General features: G+C 40.3%; 1 protein-coding gene and 1 long non-coding RNA gene across 2 annotated transcripts in view; one reads left to right on the forward strand and one right to left on the reverse strand.

The window, feature by feature from the left end:
• LOC148131247 (uncharacterized) overlaps positions 1–15,093 on the forward strand; it is a 42,962-nt gene that overhangs the window by 26,839 nt on the left and 1,030 nt on the right. The window lies entirely within an intron of this gene.
• The window catches only part of LPAR3 (lysophosphatidic acid receptor 3), a 37,083-nt gene continuing 31,121 nt past the window's right edge, over positions 9,132–15,093 (reverse strand). The window contains exon 3 of the mRNA XM_026690214.2: positions 9,132–12,017. Within this exon, the coding sequence (XP_026545999.1) occupies positions 11,686–12,017 (332 nt within the window). The 3' untranslated portion in view covers positions 9,132–11,685. The remainder of the gene's footprint in view (positions 12,018–15,093) is intronic.

A 15,093-nucleotide genomic window follows, 5' to 3' on the forward strand; every position in this document is an offset into this window, starting at 1 on the left:
CCCTTCTTGTTCTACAGGCATTTCTTGTTGTTTCTCATAGTTCAGGGTCTCTAAAAATTGAAATACGAAGCCAAAAGAACCTCTTCCTTCTTGTGCATCTTCTTTCTTTTTTTTAAGTTCCATTCTCAATTCTTCCAAGAGTGATATCATTTTAAAAACTTTTAAACAACCACCCGATTAATTTTAGTCCTTTAGATCCAATAGCCCAAAATCCAAAAATCACCAAGTGTATTCCAAATAATTCAAAGCTGTTTCTTCTTGCTTCTTTTTTCCACTTTCTCTTCCTTGGGTTCTCTTATCTTGTCACAAAGTTTCAGTTAAAATGTATCTTTTAGGAATCTTGTTAAAGTTTCACTGTTAATTCCTTTCACTTCCAAGTGGTCTCCATTTTTCCAGATCCCACCTTTTTGTTTTTTTCCTTCTTTTAACAGTTTTTGAGAATCCAGAAATCTTTATTATCCCTTTGACATTTTATTTTCAGCTTAAATACCTGTTAATGTCAAAGTGGATTTTTTCTGGTTTCTTACTTAAATCTCTTAGTTGTCAATATAGGGAAGAAAAGAAAAAAAAACCAAATCCTTTCCCTTCTCTCTCTCATTCACCATTTCAAAGTCTTCTTTGGGAACAATGTTGTTCTTTATAATTCAAATTCCAGGGTACCTTATATTGTTGCTTTTTCAGTCTGACCTGGTCAGCCAAAACTTTCTCTTCTTATCTTCCTCCTGCACATTCTTTTCCGATAGAGTTCTTCTTTGAGGTGGCCATTTCTGACCACCGCTGCAACTGCCTTCCAGCTGCGGAGGAGAGATGCGACTCTCCTCGACCCTGCTGGCAGTCTCCCCCCTCTTCACCACCTCTACGGGTGGTTTAGCCCTGAAACCAGCCGGCTCGGGGCGCTCCAGCGGCAAGCACAGATTGAAACTGCACACGATCTCAGATTTCGGTTTGTCGCCGAAGAAACTCAAACCGGAAGCCCTTAACCCATGATTTGTATATATCAGAGGCGTCAAGTTCATGATGATACATCATCACATGACACAACTTTTTCCCCCTTTGCTAAACCAGGGGTGGGTGTGGCCAGCACGCGATGCATCTGGCCCGCGGGCCATGAGTTTGACATCCCTGGTATATATTGATAACTGTAAACTTCCTTGATTTTTTAAAATTTATCTCTAAAATTATTGCAGTTTATGGGCATTGTTGTAATTTATGGTCAGCAACATCTACCAGTGGTTCACACTTTATTCATCGGACTTAATGGCCTTACAGCAGTCTCATTCAAGATTAAATGGTCTTATGAAAGTTGTTTAAATGGTTGTTTAAATTGTATTTCTTCATGTACTTCATATACCAATGGTACTTCAAAAGATTATTTGTATGTATCATTTAAAACGTGGTCAGTCAGTTTTGTTGCTTTTGGAGGATCCCTCCTATTCATTCTGCTCTGCAGAAACCTGGAGTTCTGCCCTGAAATCCTCCCTGACAGTACCACCCTGATGACACCACTGAAGTCTACAGCTGAGTTTTGTGTGAAAATATGATTCCGTTGATCTGTCTCAAATATTCCACCATTCCTCTTGGGCCAAACAGTTGAGAATCATTAACTATAATGCTGCAAAAGGAGATTCAGAGAAACAACTAAATTATCATAGAGCAGTGATGACAAGCCTATGACATGCGTATCAAAATGTGACACACTTCATTTTGAGTGACATGACAGCATCCACCAATGCTCAAGAAATATTCTCAAAAGCATGCCAAATTCATGTATAATTTTCAGAGGCTGGGGAGCAGTGGTGAGATTCCAAAATATTTACTACCAGTTCTGTAGGCATGGCTTGGTGGCTTGGTGACTGGGTGGGCATAGCTTGGTGGTCATGTGACTGAGTGGATGTGGTTTGGTGGGCGTGACTGGGTGGGCGTGGCCAAGTTGACATCACTTCTTTGTCCTCATGACCTACAAAAAGAAGATATACCAAAAGGTAGTTTATTATTTCATAAATATTTAAATAAGAATAAAAGAAGTACACCTTATAAATAAAAGATTATAAATAAAAGATTATTAAGATACCTTTTATGCCTTTTAATGGTCTCCTGCTTTCTGTCCTAGGGCCTCAACCACTAATCGAAACTATCTCTCTTTAGTTAGCATTGGAATTTTTCTGTTAGTGCTTTTGTTCTCTGCCCTAATGACTGCATGGGCATGGCTAGGTGGTTATTTGACTGGATGGGCATGGCCAACTTGATTGGTCTCACCCTTAGGAAATTTCTCCTTAGTCCAACTCACAATAAAACAGCACAATAAAATAGCACTGTTCCAATGTTAGAATAGAATAGAATAGAATAGAATAGAATAGAATAGAATAGAATAGCAGAGTTGGAAAGGACTTTGGAGGTCTTCTAGTCCAACCCCTGCTTAGGCAGGAAACCCTATACCACTTCAAGCAAATGGTTATCCAATCTCTTCTTTAAAACTTCCAGTGTTGGAGCATTTACAACTTCTGGAGCAAGTTGTTCCACTGATAAATTGTTCTGTCTGGAAATTTGAAAGGCTCCTACAAAAATGAGGGAGTCAATCTATTTTCCAAAGCACCAAAAGGCACAACAAGAAGTAATGGATGGAAACTAACCAAAGAGAGAAGCAACCTAGGCTAAGGAGAAATTTCCTAAGGGTGAGACTAATCAACCAATGGAATTGCTTGTCTTCAGACCTTGTGGGTGTTCCATCCCTAGAGGTTTTCAAAAAAAGTGAGGGAAGTACACCCCCAAAAGGACAGTGCCAGGAACCACTAAAACAATGCAGAAAACTTAAAACAGCCATTCCCTTTTTAAAAATAGTCAACCCCAAAGCAAATGCAGCAGCTGAGAGGGAAACTAAGACCAGCTGCTCATGCTAATTGAAAGCCTGGGTGTGCTGCCAAAAGCCATTAACCCTTCCAACTCTATGTTCTCTATGTTCTAAATTGGGTGCTTCACAGCAGAAGCAATACAGCTGGCTGGACCACACATGCATTAAATTCAGGTCTGTATGATCAAGCTGCATCATTGTCCCCTCCTGTATCTTTTCCCCCAGGAAGAAACAAGAAGTAGCCAACACTGCAGCAGCTATAAAAGGTCTTGGAGAACTCTAGGGCAGGGGTCCTTTTGGACCTCAGGGACCACCAAACTCATAATTTTAAATCCCGTGTACCACTAATATGAATTTTGATTGATGGTGGCCCACAAAAAATTTTTTTCTAGAGCAGTGGTCACCAACTGGTGGGCCAGGGACCACTGATGGTCTGCGAGAAAATTTTGGTGGTCTGCAGAGGAATGTCTCCCAAAAGCACTCCCCCCAAATTAATTAATCCAGGCTGTGCGGGAACACAAGACTGCGCCACCCACATGTCCTGCCCACCCACTGGCCCCACCCTTCAGCCGAGCACAAACTTTACCTTGAGTAGAGCCACACGAGATGGAAGGTAAGACCAATGGCGGGGGAGTAGCTTGCTGATATTGGTGGGAAAGTCGGTCCCATATTCCAGAGCTGCAGTTGTCACTGGCCCTTTGGTCATCCCGGAGCAGCTGCTCCTCCACCCAGGTGCACCGGCCTGCCATGGACTGAAGGAACTGCTCCGGGATGACCAAAGGGCCAGTATTGTGACTACTGCAGTTCTGGAATATGGGACTGACTTTTCCACCAATATCAGCAAGCTACTCCCCCGCCATTGGTCTTACCTTCCAGTTCCAGCTCATGTGGCTCTACACAAGGTAAGGTTTGTGCTTGGCTGAAGGGTGGGGGCCAGTGGGTGGACAGGCCATGTGGGTGGCGCAGTCTTGTGTTCCCGCACAGCCTGGATTAATTAATTGGGGAGGAGTGCTTTGGGGGGACATTCCTTTGCAGACCACCAAAATTATCTCGCAGACCACCAGTGGTCCCTGGCCCACCAGTTGGTGACCACTGCTCTAGAAAAAAAATTTTTTTGTGGGCCACAGAGAAATCTCACTCCCAGAGCACCTCCTTCAAAGCAATTAATCCAGGCTGCACAGAAACACAAGGATGTGCCGCCCACATGGCCTGCGGGAACCCTCCCTGCCCACTCACTCCTTACCTGGCAAACTTTCCTGCTAAATTGCTATTTTTCTTTTTTCTGACCATCAGCTGTTCTGTTGTGCCAGGAGATTTAGGTTAGTTATGAAGCAGGAAATGGTTGGATTTCTTGCTTTCTAGCTAGTCTTTAGATCTTCGGCTCTGCTTTTAAGCACAGCTGAACCTCCCTTAGGACTGAAGTTTCTATTATTCAGTGCAGACTCACAGCAAGCAAATTTTATGTGACAGACTGAGCTAGCTGATGGCAGATAGATAGATCACTGAAAGATTTTGTGAGCAACTGTGAGTAAAAGTTGCTCTTTTTTTAAATAAAAAATTCAATATTTACATACATGGTATATTGTGAGTTAATTTTGTGAGTTTGCTTGCAAGCAAATTTTACGTGATAGACTGAGCTAGCTGATGGCAGATAGATCTCTGAATGAATCTGTGATTCTGTGAGCAACTCTATCTGCCTGCCTGCTTTGGGGTAAAAGTTGTTCTTTTTTTATAAAAAAATCAATATTTATATAAATATTTATAATATTTACATACAAGCCATGCCCAGCCAGTCACATGACCACCAAGCCACACCCACAAATTAGGCCACACCCACAGAACCAGTTAGTGATCCCTGGGATTTAAAATTATGAGTTTGGTGGTCCCTGAGGTCCAAAAGGTTGGCGACCCCTGCTTTAGGGAGTATCAGCTGATCATAGAAGTGTTACTTAATACTCTTTATAATGAAAATGTTTGTAATCTTGTCCTTCCTGAATGGAAGAGGTTAATCCCATCTCTAGATGGGTGATTGATAGGTATCCCTGCCCTAATCCTGTCAGTTTCTGTTGTTTATTGACTTGATTCAGCGTGTATCAGTGTATACCAAAGGTGTGATTTTTCCATAGTAGTCCATGACCTGTAGAACATTCCCCTCCATTCTGTATTCTGCAGCCCCCTACTCTTTTACTCTTCCTTGAAGATCATAAAGTGCTGGCTCTTCTCCCAGGTAGGGCAGGCTGTGAGACTGAAGGCCATGGATAGTTTTGTTGGAGGAATCCAAGGATAGCTAAGGTGCCAGCTCGTTTTTAATGGGAATTTTTTATTGTTGTGAGCTGCCCAGAATTCTCTAATGGGTGGTCATACAAATCTAATAGATATGATCTATTTCAGAAAAACAGTTTTAAAAATGAGACAAGATGTTCATTTTTTGCTCCCAGACGCCTAGCACATTGATATGAGATAATGCATTGTAATGAAAGCATGTGGCATAACTATGAGAAATGAATGATTCCGGAAAAATAGTTTTTCTTTGAGAAAAGCTTTTTCTTTTCTTTCCCAGAAAACCATATTTCTTAGTGCTAAATTGACCAGTATGATATACTAAAAACTAAAGACTCTTAATAGAACTTTTAAAGATTAGTAAAACTGCAGTGAACAAAACAAAGTCTTAATGAGATTTAAGAACAGGAGGAGCAGGTTCTGATTAAGACAGAAGACAAAAGGACTGAATATATTTAGCAGTTTATGATGGAAGCAGTAAAACAGAGGGACCTCAAGCTTTGCATACTGAGTAGAAATACTCAGTGAAATCAGTAATCTATGACCTGAGGTCAGTATATCATGTATACTCCTCAATTTACAATCCTCTGAACATGTAATATTACACAGATATTCACCTACCCAATCTATACTTTTCTCTGAAAAGGGTTAGTTGGTGCATCATTTTTCACTATTAAACCAAGTTAACTCCTGCATGTCAAAAAAAAAAAAAAGAAACATTTTTAGTCCATCCAATTTAGTGGCTCTCCCCAGCTATCAATAGGCTTGGCCAAAGAAACCACAAAGCTAAATATTTGATTATATATATTTTTTTTTACTGAATAAGTCATTCCAGATTAGTTTCAAAGGGAAGGCATGATTTGTTCCCAACCACTTGATCAAACATTTTCAAATTCTTTATAAGCCTCCTGAAAGATATTGCTTAAAATTAGTTGCCATTCCTTAAAAATACATACTAATTTCTCATTTCTCTTAAAGAAGGAGCAATGGGAACTTTCCACATCAGGCTTTTCCACCAATCTGGAACTGGCACTGTTCTCTTTCCAGGTGGTGCTCTTCTTGATAGCAAAGTTCATTTTTCTCTCCACTTTGTGCATGCCTAGGACAGATAAGACTTCCATTTTGTGATTTGCCACACTTTCATTTCATAGAGTTCTTGGTGTTCTTACCAGGGGTGGGATTCAAATTTTTTAACAACTGGTTCTGTGGGCGTGGCTTAGTTGGTGGGTGTGGCTTGATGGTCATGTGACTGTGTGGATATGGCTTGGTGGTCATGTTATTGGCTGGGCATGGCCAACTCAATATCACTCATATCAAGGCATGCATCTTCTTGCCTGGCCTCTCATGACTGTGGGGATGCTGCAACAGTCATAATTGTGAAAAATGGTCATAAATCACTTTTTTTCAGTGCCATTGTAACTTTGAATGGTCACTCCACATAAGCAAAGTACCAGCAAAGGAGGGGAAAAAAAACTCCAGAGACGTTCCTGAGACAGGAAGTCTAGTCCTGCCAAGAATGTAATAAGGGTTAACGGAGAGGCAGTTTCTGTAAGCAACACCAGAATGTTTCCTTCCTGCCTTCCTTACATGATTAGGCCAGCAATTTCTTCTAATAACTGGTTCTCCGAACTGCTTAGAATGTTAATAACCAGTTCTAGCGAGTAGGTGCGAACTGGTAGAATCCCACCCTTGGTTCTTAGCTTATCACTGCCTCATATTCTTTAGAAAACAGTATTAGCTCAATATGTTGATTTATTTTAATCTGTTTCATATATGATGCATAGGAAAAAGAGCAGGGTTTTTGTTCCTGCAGTTGTGGCTGCCGTCTTGACACCCACCCAGACTTATTTATTAAAGTTATATGCCATTCATCTCATCAAGAGGTGACAGTTGGCTTACAACACCACTTAACTTGATATTCCCTATTTATATAGGCATTTGTCCTCAAAACCTTGCCTTACCTTGCCTCTGACTATAATGATTACTCCACCCACTTAAAAGCTGTAGGCAGCAGCCAGCATTCCTGGTTGAAACTGTTGAGGAAAGCAACAGGTGGAATATTTTTTTTTTAAAAAATACCAGAATTTGTCATAATCACTGCTTTTAATGGGTGTTTATTCATAGGAATGTAACATAACTGAATGACCATGCTTGAACTCTCTCTCTTGGTGGTTGGCTTTCTAGTTAATGTGGATAGATTACCATAATGGTACACAAGTGTAGACCTAAATACTCTCTCTTAGTCTCAGAAGATGCCTTGTAGCTCGCTTCACCAGATGCACACAGAATGACTAGGTTGAAATAGGGAAAGGCTAGGTGTGTGTATGTGCAGCTGAAGGATTTCAAATAAGACGGGAAGCCTCTTAGATGGTCGAGAGCAAGTGCCATAAGGTTGGAATGATGGGAGAGGTGAATAGCTTTAGCTGTAGCTGTGAGAGAAAATGAAGGAAATGGAGCATGAAAAAAAAAATCAAGAGACACAATAGATAAAGCAATAAGCTACTATTTGAATCATATTTTTATGTAAAGAGAAGGAGCAGGTTTTTCAAGGTTGCACAGAGAGAAGCAGAACTACTTGTAGATTCTTATCAGCCAGCACTCATTTGCCTTTCTCTTTCAAGTGCCTCTATTCAACTATCAGGATGAAAGTTTTTATCTATTAGGAAAAGTTATGTTCTCCAGGGGGCAGTACTGTGCAAAAGATTACCTCAGAAGATGATGGGGTCCCTTCTTCTGTGGAAGTAGTACTTTTTAGAAATATAGCTTTACTCTGCCTCACAATTTTGCATTAATTAAAGAATTGAAGTAGATCAAGGACAGGCAATCTTTGATCCTCTGGTTCCAACCTCTCTAAAAATGGTCATGTTAATTGACTGAAGCTGCTGGGAATATTTATTCAGCAATGCCTGTGCAGTACTATAACCTTAGCACAGTCAAAAGTAAAAGCTTTTACCAATAACTATGGCTTATAGAAGCCATTTGATATTTTCCCCTCATTCTTTTTTCAGATTTGGTTTTCTGTATTTTAAGCTTTTTTAACTTGTACTTTTGTACTTGTGTTTTATTTCTCTGGATTTCTCTGGATAATTTGATCAGATACTAAGGATAGAAAAATAGAGAACTGCAGTTAGTTGCTTTTTTTTAAAGGGTGTGCTACATTGGAAAAGAGATAATGGAGTTATAAAAATTTAGATGCTGCCCCTCTCACAGATAAAGACTCTGGCAGCTTAGTTAAGAAATATAGAAATAAAAAATAAAATAATTAAATGCTATATAAAAACTAAAACCAAGGGGACGGATGTCATGGGGATGAGACTTTGTTCTCATGGAATGCTTCTAGTGAAGGATACAATAGGAAACAAGAAAAAACATACAGGCAGCAGTTTTGATCTAGCAACTGACTTGTTTAGTGAAGTTGCAATGTTGATGAAAAAGTCACTGCAACAAGTTTCCACATTTTATGACCCCGCAGCTCTGTAAAGCAATGGACAGTTGATGTAAGTTCTTCTTCTTGCTGGCCCCAAATGTGCTCACAAACCTAGACCAGTGATCCCCAACCTTTTCGACGCGCGCGACCCGGTACCGGCATCAGCTGGGCGCCGCGCCCGGTACCCGGCATCAACTGGGCGCCGCCATCTTTTGCGAAAAAGTGCTTCCGGTGACCTCACCGGAAGCACTTTTCGTCAAAAGATGGCGGCGCCAGCGCCCGGTGAGCTTTTTGGATAGAAATGGCTTTCTACCGGAAAAGCTCACCGAAGCGCTGGCGCCGCCATCTTTTGATGAAAAAGTGCTTCCGGTGAGCTTTCTACCCGGAAAAGCTCACCGGAAGCACTTTTACCAAAAAGATGGTGGCGCCCAGCAACCAACAGCCCGGTAAGGCTTGTTCCGCGGACGGTGCCGGTCCGCGGACCGTGGTTGGGGACCCCTGACCTAGACTATCTCTATAAGAATTAAATGAGTTTTGGAGAATGATTATACTACTGACAAGTGAAGAAAGCTGAAATAAGATTCTGAAACTTTTATTTTTACCAAGAAACATAGGATATTTTTTGTTTCTAGGGTGGCCTGTTATTTTTTTAACTGTCTTAAATGTAAAATCATAAAAATATGTAGCTGTAACAAACAATAGCAGGCAAGTTGTTTCATCGTTATCCATTCTTAGCCCATCTAGGAGATCTAACAACAAATTCTCTCATATGCCTCTGCAGGTTGCAACAGCAGAAAATCCAGAATACAATCTTTCCTTTCATTCTTACAATGAAATTCTTTTAGAAGAAAAAAACATACTTTTTTAAAAAAGAATGAAGTTTACATCTGAGTTATAGCCTATCACATTAAATTAATCTGGGCTCCCTTGATTCCTTTTCATGCCGGAAACAACAGGAAGAGAAAATGGACCTCTTTCTTTCAATACATGGTTATTTCCAAACTGAGGCCAAAATATTCACGTTACAGAATAAATGAGTACATACTGTATAAATAACAAATAGTATTTTCACCTCACCTTGGAAAGCAGTTATTCCTTGTCCTTTTTTATGGGAACAGTTTGATTAATTTTCTGGACCTTAACTATACATAATCTTAGTGATTGTTTTTTGTTAGTTGCAGGCAGGATTTTTTAAGACAATTGCAGCATGAAAAAGAAAGGATAAACTACCCCTCAATAGAAACTATCCATCATTGTCCATTCATCACATGTGATTAAATAAACATGATTGCAATTATGAGATCATGTGTGATTAGACCTTTAGCATTTCTTCTTTAAAAAAAAACAGTAACTTGTGCTCAAAATCAAATATAAAGCATTTATTTTAAACATTAGATAATCCTTTCCTTCATACTTTCCACAGGCATTAAACCATTTAAAAAGTAACATATGAAAAGCAATCTGTACATATTAAGATTTTTTAAAATTAAAATATTGTAATAACAGTATATACAAATTCATTCTTTTGCAAAAAAATCTTTTCAGGATCTTATACTAACCTGAAAAGATTACTGCTATCAAATACAGCTGATAAATATTATTGCCTTTTTCTTTTTCTTCTGGTTATAACATATACCACCTTGACTATACTGATAACTCACATGCATTAAAAAAATTCAGTTTACTAACAAAATGTCTAATGTTCTTCTGTTAGCAATACACTGGGTTGTATGTACATAAATGATTGTGAGGCAAAATCCTTTATATTTTTGATGATATACCACAATAAGTCCACTCCTTCAATTAAAACAGATGCTAATAATTTTTAGACCTATTGACACGGCATGGAAGCTACATTGGGAGGACTTTAGCATGCTCTAATTTTTTTTTGAATGTTACTAAATCTTGCCCCTCTGGAGTAGAAAATGACAAGCATAGAAACTACTACTTTACACAGATTGGTTGTAGGGTAGAGTTAAATGGCAGATAAAGGACAAATGCTGGTTCTACAACTCACATTTACAGCCTGAAAAATCTTTATTAAAATGCTTAATTGCAGAACATGTACAACGTTCCACTTATAACACTAAACAGCCGACTATATTTACTCAGAAGCAAATCCCCCTGAGTTCAGAGCAGCTGTAGGCTGCTACCTAAAGCAAACAATTTAAAAGCCACTCTGAATAACCAAACTAATTCTGGCCTAACTCCTTCTCAAAGAAAGAAATTGGTGTCTGGGCTGTACCACTTCAGACAGAAGAGAGGTAGCAAAACTGACTGAATACTCTCTATTACAGAAATGATAATCACAAAAGAGAAAGCCCTTCATGTAAAGAACTGGAACATTGTGGAGAAGCTAGTTTACAATATTCCATAATATCATGGTTACCTGTGTTGGCTTTTTATTAAAAGGGAACAACCCCAAGTCTGCAATGGTGGTGCAATCCATTTTGCCACCTACTAGTGTCTTCTCCTACTTGCTGGGCCACTAAAATGCCTTACTTGGCACCATAGAACCAACCAGCTGCTTTGTTGTGGTTGCAGAAAAGCACTCATTGGTTTGGAGTATTCGCTTAATCTTTGCTTAATGAACAGATATTTGTCAGAAGGAAGTGCTGAGCACTGACAGAGAGTCCAATGTTTGGCAACTGAGGTACTTTTGGGCCAGGTACCAAAAACATAATTGGGGATGGCAGCCCTCAAAAGATGTAAAAATAAAGCCTCACTTGAGGATGAGGAACACCCCACCCCCCACCGTCTCCTGAGAAGCTGACCCTGCCACCTTGCCACAATTGGCTGTTAAGGTGCAGCCCTAGCACAGTGACATCTCACCACTGCCTAGACCTCTGAGGAAGGAGACTCTATAATGCTGCTTGTACTGTTTCCAGATTTAAAAGGAACACTGCAGAGTTGAAACCACTCCTTCTATTCTTTCACATCCTTTCAAGTACATTTTTCCCCATCCAGTAATTATTTACAAAGATGTCAGGTAACCCTGGGATCTGGGTTTTGGTACAGAGAACATATTCTTCTGTGGTTTCAGGGTTCAGTGATCTCAGGTGGCTCAGAGATCATTTGGATTGTGGCCTACCCCCGCTGCAGTCCCCATTTGGAGGAGGAGGAGGAGAATTCATGTATTTTCTTTGCCACTGATGGTCACTTGACTAATGCCATTTTCCAAGTACTGGCTAGAAGAATCTATGCTCCTGCCGAGCACTGCCGAGGGGATCCTTGAAGACCGCCGCTCCTGGCTTCTCTCCTCAAATGAGCAACAAATCATGCGCCTCATAGTATTCGACATCTCGTCATCTTTGTAAGAGTAAATTATTGGATTCATGATAGAGTTCAGCAGAGCTAGGAGAAGGAACCACCTTTTAACATTCTGAACTTCACAACGAGTGCAATTCAAACCATCAAGGAGTAGTACGACAAGTCCAGGAGTCCAGCACACAATAAAAGCACCTAGAAGGGAGAACAGAGGAAAGATTTAAAAGGATTTTTCAAGAACAAGATTACATTTTCTAAAACAATGCTACTCATCCTAAAATGTATAGGCATAAAACAGTACTGGACTTACATAATTCACTGACAGATTGTGATGGGCAAGATTCCATTATTTTACCCTCCTTCAAATTATTTTACCTTTAAAGGTGCTTAAGCAGTTTAATACCTACTTCAAAGGAAAGTATACCATACCCACCAATGCTCATTGGAAGACTTAAATCAGATAATCTGCAGAAGGCGGCTCACTTTTCCTCCAAAATTCTTATTATTATTGCCTAAAATGTTTTAAAATTTCAAGCTAGCATGGAGATATTTTATGAATTGATATGAATCAAGTGGTTGACCTTTGTTTCACAAAGCACTGGGTAAGAGCATCCACGTGAATGAAAAAGACTTAAACTTTCTCCTATTGCTGTAATACCCTATATTGTAATTTTTTGTTATAACATTTTTTTAAAAATCCTGGCTAGGATAGAAGAGGAGGAATTTTGAGATGGAGGAATTTTGAGAAGGCAACAGCTAGAAAGATTATGTCTCCTCAATTTACATAATACCGTGTTTCTCCAACAATATGCCCCCCCCAATAGGAAGACCCAGCATATTTTCTAGGCATAAAATGAAATTAAGCCCCTCCCCCCAAATATAGGCCTAATTTAAAACAAGCGAAATTGTGGGGGGAAGGCAGGGAGGAACTTGCCATTAGGAGTGCCCAGCGGGCAGCTACGCCTCACCATCAGCTGCTCCTAACACCATGGTGGAGCACAGAGGGCTCCCTTACCGGGTCAGCAGGTGGGCGGCATCAGCGTGGATGTCCGGCAGCTTTTCAGCCGCTTCTCAGTCCTCCGTAGCTTCCACGGTGCTGGCGCCTCTCTCGCCAGTGCCGTCTCCAACAACAGCATCTGAGTCACTCCCGCTTTTCCCCCGTCCCCATAACAACAGGAAAAAAAACATTTTGAGGTACCTGGGAGCACCGCGCACTGTGTTTTGGTTTAATCCCGAGTGGCTGGGTGGGTGTGAGAAGAGCTGAGCGAGCGTCTCTGCTGCTGCTACGCTTGGTGCTCCAGCCTCGGGCTCTGCAAGTTTGCAAAAGTCCCGGTGCGCAGCCCATCCCTGCATTCCAAGCGCCCAGGCCGAGCTGCAGCTGTCCCTCTCTCGCCAGCGCCATCTCCAATAACAGCAGCAGCGGTGGCGGGAACCGTGGAAGCATTTCAGCCACTTCTCAGGTGGGGAGCTGCCTCCGTAACTTCCACGGTTCCTGCCGCTGCTGCTGCTGTTATTGGAGACGGCGCTGGCGAGAGAGGGACAGCTGCAGCTCAGCCTGGCCACTCAGGATTAAACCAAAACGCAGCATGCGGTGCTCCCAGGTACCCCAAAATGTTTTTTTTCCTGTTGTTACGGGGACGGGGAAAAGCGGGAGCGACTCAGACGCTGTTGTTGGAGACGGCGCTAGTGCGCGGGGGGGAAGAAATTAATTCACCCCCGAAAAGACGTCCTAGCTGTTTTTTGGGGGCTCAAAAAAAAATAAGGCCCGGCCTTATTTTGTGAGAAACACGGTAGTTTAAATCCAGTGTTTACACATTTCATCTGTTATGAAAAAGAGGATGGATTAGGAGTTGGTTATATGATTCCACAGGATCATTTCTAATCCAATCCTGGAATAAAATTTGTGAGTATAAATTCATCAGTACATTTTCCTTGAGGTAATGCTCCTTAGGAATTGGTCGAAGGCTGTTGATGGTTAGTAACACTCTGTGGTGTATTACAGTGGGAGCAAGGAAGCAGCAGTAATGGACAGAAATGAATAATCTTTCTCTCTATTCCCACTCCATATTCTCTTTGAGAGTAAGTTAGTCTAGCCTCCAAAGTATAAAAAGAAGGCCCCCATCTTACATTCAGTTTTTATCGCCTTCTAAAGATATTAAGTCTGAGTGAATGCTGGAATTCCTGAAACTTCATATTGTTTAAAAGGTACAAATAAATAAACAACAGCTTAAAACATGTTCCAAAAAAAATGCAAGAACTTAACTGTGGAGTTACCAGGAATCAAGCTTGATTTCCAGGTTCTAGGCAACATAAAATAATCATTGAATTCGTTCAAGTAAATTAGCCCAAGCCTGAAATTAAGAGTTTGACTAGTTTAAATCTTTCAAAACCTCTTATGGTACCTCATTGAAAACCTAATGTCTTACTTCCTGCTCAGACCTTTTGGGGTCTGCCACTTTCTTTACTGTCCAAAACTAAAAATAGATGAAGTAGCTTCTGTTGATTCCCCAATTCTCACTACTGTCTTACAACAGTAAAGAAAATAAATAGGGTGAGGAGGTAAGAATAAATGTAGCAAATCTTATTTATCTGTAATAATTGCATCACCCATTAAAATATTGGTTGAAGGGGCTTCACAACAGAATGATTACTAAAGCATAGACGAGCAAGTTAGAAAAGCTTAGGCAGTAAAGCATTTTATTTTATTTGCATCCCATTATTAAATTCCCAGTTAGCAGAAAGTCTATTAAATTAAAAATTAAAACTACAATATTTAAAAATCCTTCTATTACATTAAATAATTATAAAGCAGTTTAAATGCATTATGTCTTCATATCTAGTGCCAACACTTTAAGTTTGTACTCTAAGGTTTCAGTGCAAACAAGAGAGGGAAAGAGAGAAAACGGCTACGCATAAACCAAGTATGTGCTTAGCTGAAGCCACAATTGCAGCCCAGCTTATAAAAATAGAAAAATTACAGTTCTGCACAAAAGGCAGGCCTAGAAATCATACAGAGGAAAATCTGCTTTTTTTTTAAAGTCACCGTTTATATTTCAAGTAGTCTTTCCCCTTTTTTCTAAAGTTTACAAATATTTTTGTAAAGTGTTCTTGTGGCAACAAGGAAGTACTCTTCAAGTAGCCTGGATATCTTTTGACCAGGCAGATATGGAAGCAAATTATTCAACGACATGCCTAGAGTTCAACTTACCAGTATACTATCCAACTAATATACAGTTCAGTAACACTTAGGACATAGGGAAGGGAGCTGAGT

The sequence above is a fragment of the Notechis scutatus genome, chromosome 3 (genome assembly GCF_049901735.1).
Source record: "Notechis scutatus isolate UNSWTSFEM ecotype Mainland chromosome 3, rNotScu1.2, whole genome shotgun sequence".
Classification (NCBI taxonomy): Eukaryota; Metazoa; Chordata; class Lepidosauria; order Squamata; family Elapidae; genus Notechis; species Notechis scutatus.